The sequence below is a fragment of the Dunckerocampus dactyliophorus genome, chromosome 5 (assembly GCF_027744805.1).
Source record: "Dunckerocampus dactyliophorus isolate RoL2022-P2 chromosome 5, RoL_Ddac_1.1, whole genome shotgun sequence".
In the NCBI taxonomy this organism is placed as follows: domain Eukaryota; kingdom Metazoa; phylum Chordata; class Actinopteri; order Syngnathiformes; family Syngnathidae; genus Dunckerocampus; species Dunckerocampus dactyliophorus.
Genome location: NC_072823.1, coordinates 25,345,143 through 25,367,318, shown reverse-complemented (window position 1 = coordinate 25,367,318; position 22,176 = coordinate 25,345,143). Strand labels below are relative to the sequence as shown.

General features: G+C 43.8%; 5 protein-coding genes across 7 annotated transcripts; 4 read left to right on the top strand and 1 right to left on the bottom strand.

The window, feature by feature from the left end:
- The first annotated feature begins 40 nt into the window (after positions 1-40).
- Positions 41-3,882, top strand: LOC129181877 (protein FAM3C-like). The gene is made up of 9 exons (XM_054777607.1): positions 41-197; positions 428-511; positions 2,160-2,216; positions 2,291-2,399; positions 2,549-2,607; positions 2,687-2,737; positions 2,812-2,896; positions 3,123-3,246; positions 3,365-3,882. Exons 2-9 carry the CDS (start codon positions 436-438, stop codon positions 3,452-3,454), a joined length of 651 nt encoding a protein of 216 aa, XP_054633582.1. The 5' UTR covers positions 41-197; positions 428-435; the 3' UTR covers positions 3,455-3,882.
- Positions 3,883-4,043: 161 nt separating this feature from the next.
- On the top strand, positions 4,044-8,067 carry actr6 (actin related protein 6). Of its 2 annotated transcripts, none has more exons than XM_054776380.1 (11): positions 4,044-4,247; positions 4,555-4,672; positions 4,744-4,812; positions 4,885-5,008; positions 5,086-5,221; positions 5,289-5,345; positions 5,455-5,553; positions 5,726-5,804; positions 7,299-7,470; positions 7,605-7,743; positions 7,818-8,058. In XM_054776380.1, exons 1-11 carry the CDS (start codon positions 4,180-4,182, stop codon positions 7,945-7,947), a joined length of 1,191 nt encoding a protein of 396 aa, XP_054632355.1. In that variant the 5' UTR covers positions 4,044-4,179; the 3' UTR covers positions 7,948-8,058. The 2 variants fall into 2 exon arrangements, with proteins under 2 accessions (XP_054632355.1, XP_054632356.1); XM_054776381.1 differs by lacking the exon at positions 4,044-4,247 and adding an exon at positions 4,258-4,495 and having other exon boundaries at positions 4,574-4,672; positions 7,818-8,067.
- A 240-nt stretch (positions 8,068-8,307) lies between these two features.
- On the top strand, positions 8,308-10,515 carry sycp3 (synaptonemal complex protein 3). The gene is made up of 8 exons (XM_054776382.1): positions 8,308-8,713; positions 8,780-8,867; positions 8,945-8,979; positions 9,227-9,344; positions 9,422-9,521; positions 9,604-9,702; positions 9,787-9,891; positions 10,233-10,515. Exons 1-8 carry the CDS (start codon positions 8,542-8,544, stop codon positions 10,284-10,286), a joined length of 771 nt encoding a protein of 256 aa, XP_054632357.1. The 5' UTR covers positions 8,308-8,541; the 3' UTR covers positions 10,287-10,515.
- A 1,958-nt stretch (positions 10,516-12,473) lies between these two features.
- On the top strand, positions 12,474-14,898 carry si:ch211-59o9.10 (uncharacterized protein LOC561841 homolog). The gene is made up of 11 exons (XM_054777770.1): positions 12,474-12,735; positions 12,957-13,094; positions 13,232-13,289; positions 13,352-13,691; positions 13,761-13,855; positions 13,941-14,000; positions 14,077-14,155; positions 14,224-14,312; positions 14,378-14,490; positions 14,561-14,660; positions 14,738-14,898. The coding sequence occupies exons 2-11, from the start codon at positions 12,979-12,981 to the stop codon at positions 14,807-14,809; spliced, it is 1,122 nt and encodes a 373-aa protein (XP_054633745.1). The 5' UTR covers positions 12,474-12,735; positions 12,957-12,978; the 3' UTR covers positions 14,810-14,898.
- Positions 14,899-14,995: 97 nt separating this feature from the next.
- On the bottom strand, positions 14,996-19,480 carry nedd1 (NEDD1 gamma-tubulin ring complex targeting factor). Of its 2 annotated transcripts, none has more exons than XM_054777768.1 (16): positions 18,625-19,480; positions 17,963-18,118; positions 17,757-17,851; positions 17,563-17,679; positions 17,348-17,488; positions 17,056-17,285; positions 16,771-16,972; positions 16,584-16,704; positions 16,398-16,517; positions 16,278-16,328; positions 16,135-16,215; positions 15,927-16,069; positions 15,677-15,860; positions 15,481-15,610; positions 15,345-15,411; positions 14,996-15,276 (listed from the first exon to the last, which is right to left on the bottom strand). In XM_054777768.1, exons 1-16 carry the CDS (start codon positions 18,725-18,727, stop codon positions 15,172-15,174), a joined length of 2,046 nt encoding a protein of 681 aa, XP_054633743.1. In that variant the 5' UTR covers positions 18,728-19,480; the 3' UTR covers positions 14,996-15,171. The 2 variants fall into 2 exon arrangements, with proteins under 2 accessions (XP_054633743.1, XP_054633744.1); XM_054777769.1 differs by having other exon boundaries at positions 15,927-16,057.
- Between the last annotated feature and the right edge of the window lie 2,696 nt (positions 19,481-22,176).

The following is a 22,176-nucleotide window of genomic DNA, read 5'->3' as shown; positions in this document are numbered from 1 at the left end:
GCACCTGCCCTGTGTCAACAAAAGGTGATGTGATGTGACTTGTCTGCTGTCGTCCGATTGGCCGAAGGCTGCTGGTCAAATTCCGCCAAAACAGGAAGGACTTGTTTGGTCGGATGCCAGCGTCACACACACTTGGGACACAAGTCACCCGCCAGCGTGTCACCTGGACTTAAACTTGGACCTGGACCTGTGCTCAGGTACTGTTTGGTCAAATTTGACTTATTTGAAAATAGGTTAATATTAACGCAACATGACTGTACTAGTAGATATCAGAGACCTCTCTTTGCAGAGTCTTGTCTTTTAAAAAAACACGCAATGGCAAGACGACACAACCGGACAAGTATGTTTACATTATGTGTGTGTGTAGTGTTGACAAAAAAATAGCGTAGTGTGTTACATTATTTTTCTATGCAACTCCGTCCCTCAGAGGTTGTGATGTGGATCTTGATTCTGGTACCAGCTGGGTTCTTCATCAGTGTCATCCTGCTCAAGCTCAGCAACACCTCCACAGGTAGACCTCATGCCACCTTTCATGTCAGAGCACACTTTGGGGGTTATACGGCGAAAGTGGCTCAACAAACCCAAGCTTTTTGCTCAAGATGCAACTTGACCAAACCTAACATCCGCAAACAGACTTTCTTGGTGGTTATCAACTTACTTTATCAAGTCCGTTTTTCAGCTTTGTGCTAAGTGAAAGGGGGCATTTGATGTCATACTATTCTACTTCCGTTGAAAAGTAAAGCGATCCCAGCCAGCGTATTTTACATAAAATTAGTATGTAATTATTATGGAGCGTTATGAGTTCCCAAAAGATTGACTGCTAAAAGCAACACTGTCGCTGCCAATACACGTGCAGCATGTGAATGCACAAGGTCCATCCATCCACTTTCTATGCCGCTTATCCTCATTAGGGTCGTGGGTATGCTGGAGCCTATCCCAGCTGACTTCGGTTGAGAGACGGGGTACACCCTGGACCGGTCGCCAGCCAATCACAGGGCACATATAGACAATCATTCACGCTCACATTCATACCTATGGACAATTTAGAGTCGGCAATTAACTTAACATGCATGTTTTTGGAATGCGGGAGGAAACCGGAGTACCTGGAGAAAACCCACACACGCACGTGGAGAACATGCACATACACAGAGATGTCCAATGGAGATTCGAACCCAGATCTTCCCAATCTCCTGACTGTGTGGCCAACATGCTAACCACTTGGCCGAATGCGCAAGTTAACACTGCTTATTATAAAACCTATACCCTACTAGTCTTTTCATTTATCAACGCTCAAAATTGCACAATTTGACATATTAACACTTAACACAAAAAATAAATACATTTGAGCAACAACTTTCATTTTTGATGTCATAAATTGATGAAATATTTTAATCTGCTGTATCTCGTTGTGACCACTAGGTGGCAGTGTTTTCGTGTGACGTGTTTTGTGGCAACTTTTTTTTTTCCTTTTTATAATCGAAATGTTTTAATGTGTTTATTCCTCCAGCAAATATTGTAATACAAGAAGACTGGCAGGCTCAGTACTCACGCAAGGACTCTTATGACATTTACATCTGCTAACATTAATTATTAATATTTCATATTGCATTTTATTCTGGTTCTTGTGTGAGCATATCTAGCGTATTCCCTCGGCTTAAAATCTAACTCACATATAAATGCATATTATCATCAGGGAATGCTCTTTTTTTCCCCCATGTCCCCTCGGGAACCTCGTAGTTTCTCCATAAACGGTGACGCCATCTCTGAATTATTTAAACGGTGAAACGGTGGCACTTCAATAGCCCATTTTAAGATGAAAGACTGGACATAACCTGGTCCCGACCAGGCTGTGAGCTTAGCCTAAGTTACCATGGCAATACAGATGTTTTAAAAGAGAGCTACCTTCGCTGAACACGCAAGTCCGGCTTTCCACTCAACACTGTTCGCTAACACAATAAATTTGTTTCGCGGAACACCCCCTTTGAGTACAGACTCAAAGACTTGTATTCATAACACTCAGCTAATGTGGAAAACGGTGAGACACTGAACATAACAGAAAACACACCTTGACACTGAACATAACAGTTGACACCACAAGTTTGCGTAGCGACAGTTGATGCGCTGCCCCTTTAAGTGAGCGTCTCATATTTCTTTTGCAGCTGATTTGACGCATGTGTTCTGGTCCAGGCAGAGCAAGAGCACCCCCAAACCGTCAGGTCAGAGGTCATTCACACCTTCACAGTGCCCTTTCTTAGTGGCTGTGACTGAACATTCTCTGTGGCTTCCTCAGCTGGGTCTTGTGTTTCGAAGACACGTTGTCCACAAGATCACTTCAGCTTCTACATGCAGAGTGGTGCTGCTAATGTGGTGCCGCCAAAGATCTGCGTCCAAAGCAAACTGTAATTAAAAACACATTTGGTTAGAATCAAACAGTTATAGAAGTTAACAGGCACCAGTCCATGCAAATCACACTTTTTGCCATGCAGCAGAGGCAATACTGACTTACTGTGAAGAGTCATATGACACATAGTGATGATGTTCTTAACAGGGTTCTGGGGACAGTGTTGAACAATGCCGGGCTGGGAATAAATGTTGTCATTCTGAATGGTAAGTGAGCCATGGCATACTAGTTGTCGTGCTAACAATATTTTAACTCAGGTGCTACTGTGTGTGTGTGTTCTCTCAGGTAAAACGGGGGCCGTGGTGCAGAGTGATCACTTCAACATGTACAGTGAGGGTGAGCAACAGCTTCATCATAAACATCTCCAGGCCACTCCGACGTTCTTCAACTGTCGTCTTGTCATCGTGCAGATGACAAATCTCTCATTGACTTCCTGAAGAACATCCAGCAAGGTTCTGCTGTCCTCATGGCGTCCTACGACGACCCATCTACAAGGTAAACCATCGTCACGCTTCCTCTTTTATAAAAAAACCTAAGAGTTTGTCTGCTGGGGGAGGAGCTTGACCTTTGTAAACAGGAAGTCACGTGTTCTGTTAGCATGTATAATAAACAGAAGTCGCATGTTGTTCTTGTGTTGGCATGTGACAGAGGCAGCCCACAACTAATGTGTCAATAACAAAACGCACTTTGTGTGTGTGCGTGTGTGTGTGTGTGCGTGTAGGCTCACAGATGAAGCCAAAAAGCTGATTGGTGAACTGGGGAGTTCTGCCGTTCAATCACTGGCATTCAGAGATAACTGGGTCTTTGTTGGCGGCAAAGGAGTGGTCACCAGCAACTTAGAGAAGGTAGACAAAACAACTTTGTTCTTTATATTTGATTATTTCCATGTTTCAAATGGTTACATTTAAATGAAGAGTTGCAGTCTAACAGAGTTATATGTGTGTGTGTGTGCTTGTGTGTCAGCTGCTGAAGAATGACAAAGAAAAGAACAAATACAACAACTGGCCAGAGCTCATAGAGCTGGAAGGATGCATCCCAAAATATTTAGGCTGACCACCTTTGACCTTGTTTACTCAATCAACTGTAAAGTTGTGCTTTTATTTTGATGGTTTTACTAGTGTGCCAATATTTTGCTTACTGGAAACTAGGGTACTCGGCCTGAGATACTGCAGTATCTCATTGCCTTTGGAAATGGCATTTTGAATATGAGAAATGATACTCAAAATGCCCTATAATTTCAATAAAAACAATGAAAACCGGGATATTTGTATCACTTTCCAAAAAAAGACGTGGACGGCCAGAAGAGAACGTAACAGAACACGTCATGGGAAAACAGGACGTTTGGTCACCCAAGTTTTACTGAAAAAAAATATGGAAAACAGGAAGCACGTTTTTGAATGTGAAAAGAATGACAAAACTATTTGTGTATTTTTTCCATTGTTGTTTACTCATTGCCCATAAACTAAAATAAACTTCATGAACTTCACAAATCAGTGTTTACTTCTGCTTATTACATGAGGCTACTTATTAACAGTGTAGGACCAAAGTGCCGCTCAAATTTTTTTGATTATGTGTGTTTCCGCCCGGACGACTTTTGTGAAGGACTACACGTGGAGCTTGTGATTGGCTGACTCATCCACCAATGAACACAAACAACCAGCGGCAAAGCGGAAATGAACCAAATGAGACAATAATGGAAGAACTTGTGTTGTTACGCGGTAATTGTGGAACCTAAAAGCTGACTTGTTTGTTTTCAGAGCTTACTTTGGACTTAAACGATGGCTACTTTAGTACTGGACAACGGAGCCTGCACTGCAAAAATAGGATACAGTTCGGAGAACGTTAGGTGAGATACATTGATTGATATCGATTCCGTTTATTTTTCTTTGCTTTCCTATGTAAGCAGAAATCCAACGAGCTAAACAAACTACACCAACAGCCAAACCTTAACAGTAGCTGACGGAAATATTCGTGCTGGGCAGGATAATGCACGTGTGTAAAAAGATAAAATAACATGGGATTGGAATTTGGAAGTGGAATGAGTGAACTGTCCAGCAGAATGTGCTGTTGCAGCACTCATATACCAACACCAAAGTGAGTTCGGCGTCCGCAGATGTTAACATGAATCCCAAATGTGTCGTCTTCTCTGCAAGCGTCATTCCAAACTGTCAGTTTCGTTCCAAGACGTCCCGAATGAAAACCTTCACTGCCAGTCAGCTGGATGAGATCAAAGATCCTTCTGGTCTCTTCTACATCCTGCCCTTCCAGAAGGTGACCAGACACTCTAATAGCACTGCCACACTTGGAGTTGTTGATGTTTTACACGTGTCTCTCCTGCTCAGGGCTACCTAGTCAACTGGGACGTCCAGAGGAAAGTTTGGGATCATCTGTTTGGAAAGGAGATGTTCAAGGTGGACAAAGACCGCCATGTAAGCGTTCCTTTTTCTTTTGCCGCTGCTCATCTTCCCAACGTGTGTTTGCAGGTGGACTTTCCTGACACAAGCGTGGTCATCACTGAGCCCTACTTCAACTTCACCTCCATCCAGGAGTCCATGAACGAGATACTCTTTGAGGAGTACCAGTTCCAGTCGGCAGTCAGAATCAACGGTGAGTTGCTACCATGGACACTAGCTAGCCTAGCCTACCATGTATTATATTCTCACTGTGGCTCTGTGGTTCTTCAGCGGGTTCTCTGAGCGCTCGGCACTACTTCCACACCAAACCCTCTCAAGTATGCTGCCTACTCGTCGACAGCGGCTTTTCCTTCACGCACATCGCCCCCTACTGCCGCAGCAGCAAAATGAAGGACGCCATCCGCAGGTCAGAAACTGCACTGACCTAATCGCTTCTTTCTGATTCAGATGATGATGATGCTCTCTTTGTGTAGGATCAGCATAGGAGGAAAGCTGCTGACCAATCACCTGAAAGAGATCATTTCCTATCGGTGGGCCCACCTCTTTGCTCACATGACCAAAGATTGTCAAGAGAGTCATAGCTCTCTCAGAAAGTTCAACAAACTTGTAACACTATCCCGTGTGTGTGCACATGGACAGGCAGCTGCATGTGATGGATGAAACGCACGTGATCAACCAGGTGAAGGAGGACGTGTGTTACGTGTCCCAAGACTTCTACAAGGACATGGCCATCGCACAGTAAGACCCTTTTAACTCAGTTGACCTGCATTCTGCATGAGGTTGATAAGCGCTCTTCAAAGGCGTGTGGGCGTGGCTTAAACTCATCTTTGTTTTTGTGAGCATCACTTATGCAGTGTGAAAGCTTGACATGAATTATCTGCGAAAACTTGGTAATGGTGTGTCTTTCTAGACTGAAGGGACATGACAACACTGTCATGAGGGATTATGTTCTTCCTGACTTCAGCACCATCAAGAAAGGATTCTGCAAGGTTAGTCATGTCCTCCAGCACATGTTCTCGTCCTCCATGTACAGTATCTCACAAAACTGAGTACAGTCCTTGCATTTTAGGGCTTCTCAAATGGTCTCAACCTGGAACCCACACTTTCCAACACATTCAGTTGCGACTCACTTTTATTTTAATTGTTTTTTTAAATAGCCTATCTCATATTTTTAAACATTATTACACATAATTATATTTCCAAAGTGCATTTTTAGAGGATTTTAAAAAAAATGCAATTAATTTAAATATCTAAATTGAAGTAAATAAGGCCACAAAATCAGATATATTACTATATAACTGCACAACAATGAGTGCATATACAGGCATCCTTCACTACATCACGGTTTGAACAAAGCTCCCTCAGTCTGTCGCGTTTTTCTCAAAAATGTATAATTAATGATGATTAAATGATTGCAGTTTCTTGGTTGGCTATGACCGATCAGCCAAAAAATATTGAAAGACAAGTCATATGTAGTATTCTGGTCACCAGGCGTTAGTAATTACACAAAACATTGATGACACATGATGTTATATTACATTACCTTAACACTGCACGTAGTCAGCCATGGCATGTCCGACATGATAGAGTGAAAAACGTTCTCCTCCCATTCCATGTGGAAGTGGTACGTCACAAAAAACGATCGCTGTGCGGCAGCGACATGACAATTCATGTCATGACAACACAAACATGACATGAATGTGCATGTGTGCTGTGTCACGTGGGGTTCCCAACACCCGTATTGAGCCGACAAGGAACGCACTTTCGCAATGGTTTCTGTTTAACAGCTTGCCACAGTCTACGCCAACCGATGCCAGTGTGTTTGATCACTCCCTTGGCAAACCTATTGGTGTTTGACTTCTCTTGCATCTTTCTTCACACACTTTGCCTAGCTGGTTACGGCTGCAGCTAACTAGCTAGCTAGCTAGAATTATCCGCATAGCTTCATGTCTTCGGAGTCCAATTGTGACTTTTTACCACAGTGACACTTTGTTTTTAAAACAAACAAGTAATGCGGTTAGTTTGGAGCTTGTTTTCCTCCCACAGGGAAATGGATATTACGTCTGTCGGGGACTTAAGTGTCTATTGTCATTATACAAATTATGTCACTGTGTGTTGTTTAATGAACATTAAACAACATTAATATTAAATATTTTATTTGCCAGGGGCCCTTGGAATTGTCTAAAGGAGACCCTGGCCACAAAATGTGGCACTCATTAAAAATACAGTAATTAGAAAAATGTACAGTTAATCCATGTGATTGGTATTGACCGATCTCACTCATGAATGATCAGTATATGAATCTGCAGCATAAAACCCTGAACGGAGCTAGAAAATACTGTTGAAAGTCAACTTGGATATAATTTATCTCAAGGGAAGGAATCATGCTCTGCTTTACAGTCTTTCCTTCATTGAACCACAGCTCACAGAAATTTGAGTTATGTACTCACGTTTACGAGATACTGTATGTTCTCCTCCACCAGCCAGCTGAGCAGGTGGTCCTGAGTGGGAAGTACAAGACGGGAGAGCAGATCCTCAGGCTCGCCAATGAGCGCTTTGCCGTTCCAGAGATGCTCTTCCACCCTTCAGACATTGGTCTCCAGGAAATGGGCATTCCAGAAGCAATTGTGCACTCTGTCCAGTCCTTGCCGGAAGGTCTCGATTTCAGTTTAAATTGGAAAAAAAGCTAAAACCTTCTTTTGTCTGTTTTCACCAAAGCAGATTTCAAACAAGCTTGCTTCAGTGCTGCTAGCATGTTCGCAAGTGTTGACGCGTGTGCTCTTGTGCAGACATGCAGCCCCACATGTATGACAACATCATCCTGACCGGAGGCAACACTTTATTCCCAGGCTTTAGAGAGCGACTGGAAGCGGAACTTCGCTCTCTGGTTCCCACCCACATTCCTGTGTCGGTCATGCTTCCCAACAAGTGAGTGTCACCTGTCCTCCTCCGTACTTTGTATCTTTTGTGTGTGCAATGACACGTGTCCTCTTGTGCCACAGTCCCATCACATACTCATGGGAAGGAGGGAAGTTACTGGCACAAAATCCTGACTATGAAGAGATGGTAGTAACACGGGATGACTACGAGGAGAACGGACATTTTATCTGTGAAGAAAAGTTTGACATCTGAACCAGCACGACTAAACAGCTTTGGATTAATTTTGTTATATTGTTTCAAAATCAGAATGTCTTCATTATCATTGTAACAGGCACAACAAAATTAAAATGTTGTGTTTTTTGTACTTTGTTTCACAACTTTTTAGGTTAATTACACAGTGTTTACATAATTATTGTGTCGGTAAGGTCAAAATAAGTTGTGTTCACGTGTTCACTGCCTGACTGAAATATTTTCATATGAACAAATGTGATTTCTAAGACATGAACCAAACAATTACAATTATGAATAATTATTAACAGCCAATACACTTAATTGAGCTCACTGGAGAAAACTATGCAGATAAATGGATAAATTACACAAATTAGGACGTTTGGGAAGTAAACTTACTTCCGGGGTCCTTCTGACGGCGGGAAAGGCTGCTAACTAGCCTAGTTCTGATTGTTCTGTTACTGAAACTATTAATGTGTATGTCCGCTTAATGCATCGAAACCAAAGGAGTTTTACTGTCACGAAGATATTAAACATAGAGACACAAAAGCGAACAAGAATTTAAGGTTGGTTTGCGAGTTTTAAGATTTCTTAGCACCATTAGCTGCTTGTGCTAAGATGTCATTAGCCACGGCTAACGTTAGCCGCCTAGCTAACCACACTGTAAAGATGTCAACTGGCAAAAAAATGAGGAAGAGGAAGCTCCCTGACGAAAATGCAGACAAAGTCTTTGAATTTTCTCTGGATGGGAAGAACACTCTGAGTGGGTCTGAAGACGATCTGAGAGAGGGTAAGTGTACAGTTAGTTTTAGCTACTGTAAAATACTGCTAACTAGAAACACTTTTTTCCATAAAGGCAATGAAGCTGAAAGTGTGGACAAATCCACAAAGAAAAGACAATCTGCTGACTTAAAAGAGGACAATGCAGCCTGTGCTGTTGTTGGGTATTGACAAAACATCACTTTTTGTACATATGTGCCATATTCAGAATTTGAAAAATAATTTCATTATATGTGTGTAGGAATGAAGTGCATTCAATGTTGGAGCGCTTTGGAGGTACGTATTAATATTCATCATTGCAATGACATTTTATCGATACTGAGTTTTCCAGGGCACTCATGGAAACTAAGACAATAAGTTAAATGTATAGACGGTATAAAAAAACAGGAGGAATAGATTGGTTTTATGAAATTAGTTGAAAGTCATTTGTTTGTATTTATTAACGTTATTCGTAAGATATCCGATCACGCACATTGATCAAGAATAGAAGCTTGTAGAACACTTGCACATGTTTTTTGTCCAGCTGACATCAGCAAGGTGATGCAGGCCAAGAGAAAGCGTCTGGAAAGTTTGACCAAGACTTATGTGAATGGAAGTCAGCAGAAACTGGAGCAACTCTGGAACACCTACCACAGCCAGAGGTATGGACCCCACTCTCCTGTAAGATCCAGTGGAAATGTGTGCACTTACTTACCTTCACACTTGCATGTGTGTGCAGGCAGAAAATGACTCAGGAGTACTCTCAGCAGGTGTCGACAGTGCTTCAGCAGTGGGAGACTGAAGCTCAGCGAGTGGACGAGCAGGAGGAGAAACTCAACGTGGGTCGACATGCTAATCACACACTACCGCATGCTGTCAATTATGACATGACATGACCCCGTCTCGTTCATCTATTTTCAGGATCTGCTCAGACAGCAGCAGAAGATCCTCCAACAGGCCAAAATGCTTCAGAATAAGAAACTGGTGGCAGTTCGTGAGCTCTACGACCAGTTTGTCAAGGTTGACAAATTAAAGGATTACAAACAAAAAGTCATGTTTGTTTGTGAGAGGAAATGTTTGTATGTTTTTTTCATGTGTACACAGAACATGGAGGATATGGAGAAGAGCCAAGAGGGCTTCCTGCAGGGGGCACAACAAGTGCTGAGGAAGGAGATGGCCACCTTGCAGAAGAAGATCCTCATGGACACGGTGAGCTAGCATCCACAAGTTTGTTCGCTTAACTGCAGGTGGGGGAACATACTAGTAACACAATATATACACCGCGTGCACAATGATTAGTCAAGTGCGTAATTTGAGCATAGAATGATTTTTCTGCATTTTCCAACTCTAAGCTGCATGAAGTTGAATGCCTATTGGATGTAAACTGATGAAGCGTCTTTGTGTAATGGTGGAGGATGTGGCCTAAGGAGATCAACAACCAATATCAAAGTGTGCACAGCAATTAGTCTAGCACGGCATCTATTGATTAGGATACACTATTTGAGAAAATAAGATGAGAGAAGTGGCAATCATGTGTGTTGTTTCGACAGCAACAACAGGAAATGGCCTCCGTGCGCAAGTCGCTGCAGAGCATGCTGTTCTAGCCTGCTGCTACCCTAGCAATGATGGTATAATGTTTAGACTGTTTGACTTCTTGTGAACTCTTTCAGTATGTTACAAATTATATAAAAGTTTTATTCAGTTTGAATAGAACAGCAGAGCGGCCTCTAGGTGACGCTACGTTCAAAGTCGAAAAACTTGGAAATGGAAAGTTCGACTGAAAAAATACTTGTGTGAATGAAAGCTACAATAAAATGTTTGTATACCTCCTAATTTGCATTTTTTATTCAAATCCTGCTGTTGGTGGTCTTTTTTTGTCTTTGCCTTTTTATTATTATTTATCATATGCACTCTTTGCTCACCAAACTACATTAGGTGCTTCATCCAACATTTCAATATATTTGTCATGTACAGACCCTTTCCAAAAAATTAGAATGTCATGGAAAAGTTGTTTAATTTCCATAATTCCATTCAAAAAGTTAAACTTTCATAGATTATAGATTCAGGGCCCACAATTTAAACGATTTCAAGTGTTTGTTTATTTTTACGTAATTTGGGCTTCCAGCTCATAAAACCCACAAAAACAGAAATTCAAAAAATTAGAATACTGTGAAGAAATCACCATTTACTTCTCAGTTTTTGCAGGAAAAAAAAAGAAAGAAATTAGGATCCCATCAAATCAATCAAAATATGGTACTTTCAAAACGATATGTCAATCTTCAATACTTGGTTGGGAATCCCTTTGCCTTAATCACTGCCTCGATGCGACGTGGCATTGAAGCAATCAGCCTGTGGCATTGCCTGGGAGTTATGGAAGCCCAGATTTCCTTGATGCTTGCTGTCAGCTCTTCTTTGTTGTTGGGTCTGGTGCCCCTCATTTTCCTCTTGAGAATACCCCATAGATTCTCAATGGTGAGTTGGCTGGCCAGTCAAGCACTGTGATGGCATGGGCATCAAACCAGGTTTTGGTGCTTCTGGCGGTATGGGCAGGGGCCAGGTCCTGCTGGAAGATGAAATCTGCATCTCCATACAGATCCTCAGCAGAAGGAATCATGAAGTCCTCTAAAACATTCTGGTAGACTGTTGCGCTGACCTTGGATTTAAGAAAGCAGAGTTTACCAACACCTGCACCGGACATTGCACCCCAAATCATGACGGACTGTGGATATTTCACACTGGACCTCAGGCAGCTTGGGTTCTGTTCCTCACCAGTCTTCCTCCAAACCCTTGGACCTTGATTCCCAAATGAAAGGCACACTTTACTTTCATCGGAAGAGAGGACCTTGGACCACTGGCCAACAGTCCAGTCCTTCTTCTCCTTGGCCCAGTGGAGACGCTTCCTACGTTGGCTCAGGTTCAGAAGTGGCTTGACCCGAGGAACCCGACAGTTGTAGCCCATCTCCCGGATGCGTCTGAATGTGGTGGTTTTTGAAGCTGTGACTCCTGCCTCATTCCACTCTTTCTGGATCTCTGCCAGATTCTTGAATCTTCCCTGTTTGATAATCCGCTGAAGCCCACAGTCATCTCTTTTGCTGGTGCATCTTCTCCTGCCACATTTTGCCCTTCCTCTAGACTTTCCATTGATATGCTTGGACACAGCACTCTGTGAACAACCAGCCTCCTTAGCTATGAACTTTTGTGGCTTACCCATCCTATGGAGGGTATCAATGATGGTCTTCTGGCCAGTTGTCATGTCTGCCATCTTCCCCATATTGAACCGAAATGAGACAATTGAACCAAACTGAAGCAATTTAATGACACCTGGGGAAGCCTGTGCAGGTGATTTGATTTTAGTAGATGATTAGTGTGTGCCACTCAGTTTAAAACATTCATGCCCTGCAAAATTTGGGCTGATTTCTTCACAGTATTCAAATTTTTTGAATTCCTGTTTTTGTGGATATAATGAGCTGGAAGCCCAAATTATGTAAAAATAAACAAATAAATACTTGAAATTGTTTAAATTGTGGGCCCTGAATCTATAATCTATGAAAGTTTAACTTTTTGAATGGAATTATGGAAATTAAACAACTTTTCCATGACATTCTAATTTTTTGGAAAGGGTCTGTATATTGAACTATATACGTTGGTTATTATTTTATATTCATATTTTACATAATTTAATACAATACTTCTCAAGATGAAATGTTGGTGAGTAAAATGTTTTATAATACAAAATAATATATCATACAGGCGGAATCATTCTGTGGGTACAGACGGACACATGTAGAAGTTGCACGCCTTCATATTTTTTTAACTGAATTCATATTTCGGTTCGTTATTCGTTCGTTAGATTTAGTTTTGTTTGGCCATTCGTGTATTTATCGATGTTCTATTAAACTGGTGTCAACGTTTGCGTTGTCAACATTTTAGAGATAGGCTAACACGGAAGTTACCTACTTCACTTCCTGTTAGAACCTGCGCGAGAAACGGTTGGAGTTTTTTCAAGACGTTTCCCTGAAGAAAACAATAAGGAAATAAGCTACTGCTGCTTTGGTACAGTCCTCACTTCAAAAAAATATTATTGTAGCGTATATGTTACTGATTTTAAACTTTTTCTGTCGTGTCGGTAGAATTACCTACTGTCGATGCTAACGTTGCTAGCACTATTTGTGTTCATGATATGCGTACATTGTCTAATTTAATGTTATTATCACGTATTAAACATACTTCGCTGTTTTGTAGTCAACGTGCAATGTAAGCTTTTGTCGTTTCAGTCCGGAATGTGGAGTTGCCACAATGGATTCTTCCTTCCCGCCGGAACCCAGTAGTCCTGATGATCTCAACCGAGCTCGTCTCTTTGATCTCACCGTCGACCAGTATGACCTGTCCATCCTGGTCCCAGAGACCCCTAGGTACCCAATTTTTTAAATCAGAAAATCTGGACACACGAAGTTGTGATCATCATTTCTAAATGGATCAACACAAGATATTCCAACTAGTCAAATTGTCAGTGCCGTCATGTGTGTACTGTATGTGTTGTTTGTGTCAGTTCTCAGCTTGCCAAGCGCAGGAGACGCACACGGCGCGCAGAGGAAACATTTAGTCCGGTAAGTCCAACATGGCATCGCCTCACTGCGTGACCTCTGACCTTTGATCCCTATATTCGCAGGTGATGACGCGGCGCTCAGTAGACCGAGCCGAATGTTCCGTCGGGCCGTCCAAGCGCAGGAAGCTGGCTGCAGCGATGGCGGGGCAGAACCTTGGCTTTGTGCCTGCATCCTCTCTGGGACTATTTCCTGCAGGCAGCTGGTTGGAAGCCTCCTCCACTTCCTCCTCTTCCTCATCGTCATCTTCGTTACTTACGCTAGCCCCAGAGGAGGAAGAAGTGGGGTTGACGGTGGTAGCAGCAGGGACGACAACGAGGCCTTCGAGTGATCGTGACTCGTTGTCCTTTCTGACAGCAGAGGAAAGGAAGTGGCTGAGCGGCGAGCAGGCCAACACCACAACAGGTAAGTGGACTGCATGAGGAAGGAGGACGAAGAAGAGGGCCTTTGCTTTAGGAACTGTTTGCTGTGCAGAGGCGGCACTGCAAGTGGTCACCAGCGATGACGACGACTTACCAGTCCGCATGGCGCAGATGGAGGAAGATGAAGCTTTTGCCCGAAGTCTGCAGGTGGGCGGCGTCTTCTGGCATGACGTTATCTCATTTTTTTTTTCCACAACAATGCTTTTTTTCTATGTCCTGTTTGAACACACAGGCACAGTTTGACCAAGAGGAAGCGGTGTCACATCATCATCATCATCACCACCATCACAGGGTGAGTCCGCCTCTTCCTCCAAGCCACATTTACACTCGTCATCATGTGCCTGACATGCTCACTGTGCCCACTGCAGCATCACATGCACGTCGACACCAACTGGACGCCACAGCTGCTGGCGGCAGCCATATCCCCGCTTGCCCACCTGGAGCAAGGTGAGACACATGACGGCGACAGAGGGACCGAAAATGGCGCTAAACATCCAAGTGATATCTGTGTGCAGGCTTGCGCAGTCACCAGCGCAGACGGGGACGGAGCAGATGGAGAGACCAACCTTTCCTATCAGACAACCCTGCGGGGGACAACTATGAGGTGAGTCTACATGCGTTCTCTTTAAGCCACCGGCACCACTCACCCCACCATCTTGGTGTCCTCAGGCCCTTCTGGCGTTTGAAGAGCATCAGGGTGCCGTTGTCTCCAAAAAGCTGACCTGCTCCGAGATTCAGAGATTCCCTGTCAAATCCTTCCAGGGCGGAGGCGGGAACACGCAGTAAGTATAGCGGCGAATCACTACCGCCCATCAGTAGATCTGCTAGCGTTTTATGGTACTGCTTTGACAGGTGTCAGATCTGCTTCGGCGACTACGAGCAAGGCGACAAGTTGAGGATGCTGCCTTGTTTCCATGACTACCACGTCCCCTGTATTGACCGGTGGCTCAAGGTAACGCATGATGATCTACTTGTTGCCAGGCAACATATGACTGTGATGCTAAGAGGCAGCTTCCTGTTTGCTGGCAGGACAACACCACCTGCCCCATATGCAGGGTCAACCTGGCCGATGGTGACGCCATGCACCCACAACACCCCTGAACTCCAGCTGCAGTTTGAATGGATGTCTTTTTGTTTGTGACTCGTCTCTTTTATCGTGCTTCAATAAAACTGAAACTACTTGGCCTCAACCCATCAGCTTGGTAAGCCAGCCTCATTTCACTGAACTTGAAGAGCCGACCCAGCCCACTTCGTCGTCTCACAGCTGATGATCACATGACGAAAATATGAGGCTGCATCACTTTTATTTCACGTAACAAACTGATTTTTTGTCATGACTCTTCAGTTATCTCTCAAAGTCTCCAGTCTTTCCACATTAGCGTGCCCACCTTCCACAGGTGTATGTTGGGACTTCGACAGCTGTCGTCCACCAGCTTGGCTATGTTACCATGCTGACCGGTCCATCAGAAGTTGGTCTTGAGGCGGCGGTTCTCCTCCTTGAGGCGCTCGATTTCCTCCACCAGGGACTCGTTCAGCGAGTACCTCTCGATCAGGCTGTGGATCTCATTCTGAAAAGACATGTCATGTGACTCCGCCCTGATCATATGATAATTTATTCATGACCCAGACTTCTTACCAGCTGGATGTAAAACTGGCGAATCATCTCCACCTGCAAGTTGACAATATCTCGGTGACATGTGTCTCTGTGGAGAAGGAAAGACGTGGTCATGTGATGCATGAAGCACAATAAAGGTAAAAGTTCATTGACTGACCTGAAGTCCTCCAGGGTCTCGTGGATCATGTTCTGGATGAAGTGGATCTGCAGGGAGGTGAGGGGAGCGGCTCCGCCTTGCACTGCCACCTGAGCAATGTTGGCTGTGAGAGATGCTGCCGCAGACGCACCTAAACACACCGAGCAGAACTCACATCACGGATGCCAATGACGTGCCGCCCACTGCCATGCCTTACCTGCGGCGAGGGTGGGCGGGGCTCTTTGGAAAGGCGAGTCGTAGTCGAGCTGAGCTTGAACACAATTGGCTCTCCTGAGGCTGGGCTCTGGAGTGAAGAAAGGCGGGGCCGGCTGGCTAAGATTGGTCTGCTGGGTTGAGGTGGGTGGAGTCTGATCGTCTCCCTCCAGACTGGAGCTACTGGTCTGTCGGTGGAGAAGCTTTCTGTTATTTCACCTCACTCAAAGTAAGTCAAGGTCAGACATCACAACCTTTCTGAGGTCACACGCTTCAGCGGGCTCCTCCTCCTTGATGGTGGGCGTCTGGGAGATGGACAGCGGACTGTAGCATCGATCCGCTGAGGCCAACAACGGCGTCTTCCGGAGCGAGCCGAGACCAGATTCTGAAATGGAAGCTGTCTTGTTTCCATGACAACATGCTCCATCCCATAAACAATACAAGTTTTCTTTTCTGTCTGACCTTCTCTGACGGGAGAGAAGATGTCCAGACTGACACGGCCTGACACCTGAGGCCCTTCTCCTTCTCTGCTTGCCATTGTTACTATGGAAACAGCAGCATTAGCAACACAGCAGCACAAGGTGTCCTCATTGGGGTGGACGTACCGTGAGCCGGTCCAAACGTCTCCTCAGCGCTGGCCAGCTGGGTGCCTGCATCTGCACCACATTGACACGTGATTAAAAACGTCACTTCAACAAGGTGTACGTCTAGAGCAGGGATCAGACCTTCTCGGGCAGGAGAGAACAGGTCCAGACTGTTTCGTCCAATGCCGCTGAACTTCAGAGGAGGATGCTCTGCCCCTTTCTGCCCGTCCTCATGATTGGCAACCTTGGCACCAGCGCCCTCTGTTGGGAAGAAAGCTTGTAGATTAGCTCCACTTCAAGGTATCATGTGGACCAATTAGGACTGACCTGCACTAGTCTGCATTTGAGGGGAGGAGTTTGTGGTGGGGGCAGAGGCAATATGGCTGCTGGTCACTTTGGAGGAGGATCTTTTGGTGCTGGAGACCCTGGATGATGTCATTTTGCTGGACTGACAGGAGGAAGACGATACATGTTGAATTGACTGTCAGGGTGTCACGTGTGAGCTGGCACCTACCTTATGTCTGCTGCTGTTACTCTGGAAACGCAGACAGGTGACAGAAGTTTTGTGTGCCATGGTGATCCTGTTGGGGGCACTGCTGTTCCTCAGGTCATACTGGAAGATTTTACCATGAGTGGACCCGACAACCAGACCGGAACCATCCGGAGTGAAGTCCACTGAGGTCAGCGGACTCTCCACACGGATGGACTGTAGCTCACTGCACCCACAAAAACATGTTAAGTATGAGCTTTCTCATGGCTCTGTACCAATGTCATCCACAAGGGTACTAAGAGTTCTCACCTCTTGCTGTTCGTGTCGTAGAATATAATCTTCTTGTCCAGACCCACACTGACAACCAGCAGCTCAGAGATTGGAGAAAAGGCAATGCCTGAGCCCGGCGCTTTGTGCGCGCTGTCGAAGACGTGCAGCTCCTTCTGCGTGTTTGCGTCCCAAAGGACCAACGTGCCGCTGTCTGAGACACTGCCCAGCAGGGAGCGCTTCAGTGTGGACAGACGCAGGTCGTGGATGGGCTGAGGACCAAACATCCATTCATAGAAGATGAAGAAGAAGATGGTTGTGCTTTGTGACAAACCTGCTGGCTGCCGTGTCCAAAGGCTTTGCTGGACATGTTGGTTGTGAGACTGTGGAGGACAAGATCTCCACTTGTAGATCCTGATGCGATGCAGCTGTCATTTGCGTTGAAGGACACACACGTCACCTCCTCTTTGTGCTCCTACACACACACACACACACAGAGCATGTTATGTCAACGTCTCAACTGATGTAGATGGAAGACTCATGTGCTACCTTGAGGGAACGCTGCAGTCTCTTGGTCTTCAGGTCCCAGATGTGGACGCAGTGGTCCAGACCTCCACTGACCACAAACTGTGAAGATGTGCTGAGACACACACGTGTTTGTCTTTTCTGAAAGGACATCATAATCCGTATCAATAAAAAATAAAAAGAAGTCAACTCATGGTAGCGTCTTATGTCATCCTCACCCCCTCAGCCAGTTCCACCAGTGGAACAGGTGACGACTTTAGGCTGGAAAGGACCACTTTGTCACCACTGCTGCTGGCACTGACTAAATACTGGTCTGGACCACAAGTTCAAGGATCAAACATGTCACAACTGGACTCATAAGTCCCAACTAAAGACGTTTTCTGATTTAGAGAAGAGACAAGACAAGGGGGTGCTCTGAGGATACTGTTGGAGCTCCAACAGGCTTGGGACACTGGATGGCTGCTCCTGTGTGGGTTAAAGTGCTCCAGTGGCGCCATGGAAGCGGCATCCCAGATCTTGATAGAGTCCCCCGTTGACACCAGGCGGGTGATGTCGTCCATGACAACCACCTGGACACAAACTTGGTGAACCCAACAAGCTTGAATATAGCAAGTACAATAGAGTCTCACTTGTAAAAGATTTTACTAGCTGGGGACATATTGTCTCAAATACTGTCATTGTAGGTCAAATATTGTCATAAATGAAAAGATGTGCTCGTCCTTGACAAGTCAAGAGACTGAGGAAAAAAAGTTGGACGTGAGTCCTTACAATGTATGTACTTTACGTCTTAGACTAATGTCATCATAAACCTAAACAATATCATTTCACATTTGAACTGGCGATAGTAAACACTGTTAACATTTTCGGGAACACAGAAAGACGACTAACAAAGTAAAAGTACACGGAAACTAAGCTAACACAGTACCGGCTAATTTAGCTAACTATTAGCAACCACAGTAGACAAAATCGGCGAATGTTAAAGTTACCCATCAATAGCATAAACCACTTAAACAACACCCAATTCCGACTGAGTGATCGATCAAGGCCCAACGTTCATACAGATGAGTTCAAAAGTATAAAACTTACCTTCGAAGAGTTCAAGCAAGGCAACAACTAGTTGACAATTTGTTGTCAAATATGCGGAGTGCAGCTGCCGCCAATACGGACAGGCAGGAGGGACAAACTTCATTCGTAAAATACACGCATACGTATCCTCTTGTATGGTTTAAATCAAGGACACTAGAGTTAAAATGGGACTGCCAAAAGGTGTTAGACCGCAAATGAATGGACCGGAGTCTAGTACGCTATGGAGCAGAAAGTCCGCCATGATGGTGAGCAAGAGAGGTGGCGGGGCTAGGCCAACAATAGTGTACAATGTATTCATTCACTAGCTGTGAGATGAGTATAAAATAAAATTATACGCTGCGCGCACACTTTGATAAAATGGTTGAATGTTATTTACTGAACATAATTAATTTACATGTATATAAATATAAATGTGTAAAAAGCCATTATACTGCAGAAATATGACCTACATGGAGTTGTCAATAAAACCTGAGCAGCAGTATGAAAGAAACTTTTTCCTTCTTTGATTTTTTTCCTTCCTTACAGTGTTACCAACACTTAACAATCAACATACAAAATAATAATAAATAACAATAATTGTAATTAATAAAATAATGAAATAATAACAAATAACACCCTTTAACACCTGAGTTTATATAGTTGTATATAAGGAAATGTTTGTGTGTTTCTGCCTTTAAGTAGATGGTAAATTACGTTGACGTAGTTAATTTGACTATAGCACAAAAAATAATTAGAAATTTGCGTATGTCGCAAAATTCAGCCATAATTGTCTATTATAACACAGTAATATAACAGTAAAAAAAACTATGTTCTATTTATAACAGAACAGAAAACAAACAATAAATAACAAATAACATACAGAACACATTCTAACATATTACTCTCACTCGTGGAATGCACAAAGGCAGTTTTTGTTTTTGTTCAAGATTCAAGAGATTCAAGAGAGTTTTATTGTCATGTGCATAGTACAACAGCAGTTATACTATGCAATGAAAATCTTATTCTGTTCATAAACATATATACCAATAAATTAAGCAACAACAACAGAAGAGACATTAATACAAATAAATAATACAAATAAATAAATAAAGTGCTATGAGTGTGTGCGTGTGTTGCGTGCGGCGTGTGCGAGTGCTTCGTTGAGGAGCCTGATGGCCTGTGGGTAAAAGCTGTTTGTCAGCCTTGTGGTCCTGGACTTCAAACTCCTGTAGCGTCTGCCTGACGGTAGGAGTGTGAATAATGAGTGTTGTGGATGTGTGCTGTCCTTGATGAGGTTGTGTGTTCTTCGTAGGACTCTAGATTTATAAATGTCTTGCAGTGAGGGGAGGGCTGCCCCAACAATGTTCTGTGAGGTCTTGATCACCCGCTGGAGTGCCTTCCTATCGCGTGTTGTACAGTTACCGTACCAAACAGTGATGGAGGCGGTAAGGACACTTTCCATAGTGCATCTGTAGAAGCAACTCAGGCACAGGTGAATGTCACATTTTGTCCACTTGATGCCAGGTGGACCGTACACTTGGGGAATTTGCAGTTTTGCTGCACACTGTCAATTTGTGGCCAGTGACACATGTGGGAATAGCCTTAGCTGGTCCCCTGTGCTGCTTGTTCTGGAACTCTCACTCCATTTCTGTCGAAGGCCCCTCTTTTTGGTCGATAGATCTTTGTCTTGCAGACAGAGGGCCTGTGCAATGAAGGTCCTGAAAGCCAGCAAGTCCTTCTGATTATTCCGTGGAACATTCATAGAGTCATAATCACGGCGATAGAGCAACCAGCTGTTAGCAATCATCATCACTGTCAACAAAGTGAAAGAAGAATCGGTTTGTAGTACTTCTTTGACCTGATGTGGCTGCTAGAGTGGGCGTTCTGGGCGAGTGGGTGTAGTCCATCAAGCTCATCAATGCCACCCACAAAGTTGTTGTACAAGGTGATGATGCTAGCACCCTCCACAGACACTTTTCGCTTCAGCTTTCTGTCCCACCTCTCTGTGCAGGAAACTGGCTGGGCACGGACAGCTGTCCGTGATGACAGCTGTCCTCTGGGGGAACTCTGGTGTGAGGTCCACCTGCGTGCTTCAAGTAAAATATTGGAGGTTTCTTTCTGGTCTGCAGAAAAATAAGTAGCAGAAGTTGCTTTTATATCCCAGCCTGGTATTTGTATAAAGACTACTGAAAATTACTAGGCAAAATATGAGGAATTTCCTAAAGAAAATCTGTCCTGAAAGACGTTTTTATATAACGCTGGTTAGCGGTTAACATTAGGTTTACGGCCTACTATCGCTAATATGCTACAAACCGAAATATTATAACTTGAAAAATACTTGTCACGCATAGTTCTCCTCATTATCGTAGGCTGTATAAGCACACAATAAGCAGGTGAGTTTTTTTTTTTTTTTACCTTAGCACAACTTACCTTGTAAACAACAGTAAGTCAAAATGTCCAGCATCTTATCGAACAACAGTAAGTCAAAATGTCCAGCCTCTTATCGATCACTTCGCAAACCTCTTGCGTCAGCAGGCAATATTTCCGTCACTGAGCGGTCCCACTAGAAACAAGAGCTTGCCGAAGATTCCTAGGTCCGCATCGAATACGTTCCAACCGGCGTTGGGGGAATGCAGACGCTATCTCGGCTGGTTGCTTGAGTCAAACGGTTTGACGCATATTCGTGCCAGTCGGCTTTAAAGGGTTTTAAAGATATATTTGTCCTTCCTTACAGTGTTACTAAGGCTTAACAAGCAACATTATGAGTGTTATTATTGTTATTAAATATTATTCCGTATGTATGTGTAGCATCTGATATGGTAATATGCAAAATGCCAAATCTCATATGTGTCATATAACTTAATGAGCGTGAAGCTCTGCACACAAGATTCTGGCCAACTTCTTAATAATAAACAATAGTATATCAGTTTGGTCTAATTAGATGGAAGGGCAAATGAGGGGTAATGTAATTTCACATACAGAAGACCTACTATAGAACCTCAGTGTGATACTTGCCTCTTCCGCTTGCAGACAATGTAGATATATGTAGACAATTTTGGAAGGTGCCCAAGGGCTCCAAAGATGCTAGATTGGTTGGCGCCATGATTCTATAAATGTGGCAATCATTGGTCAATGTCAAAGCAACATGTGTCTTGACCATGTAAGGAAAGAGCCAACCCCCCAGACAACAAGTTGACGTAATGATTTGCAAACCTTATAAGTATGACTGCTTGCCGAATTCTTGTGGGAAGTGCTTCTGATCTGACCTGGCCTTCTCACAGGGCGGCCGACCTGTTCATGATGCTTACTGGTTGTAATAAAGTTCTCATTGTTTGCCTCATTGGATTTGCTTCATCACCATCTTCTAATTTGGGAAGATTGAAGGCCTAAATACACATCATTTGTAACAGAAATTTTATTTGAGAGTACTTATATTGTATGGCTATTTAACTGGAAGTATTTACACAATGCAACATTTATTTCAGTAATGGCCTTGCTAATACATTTGAGAGACCATGATTTAAATAATCATCATCACTGACTTGTGATGAATTCAACTAAACACCCAGAGAA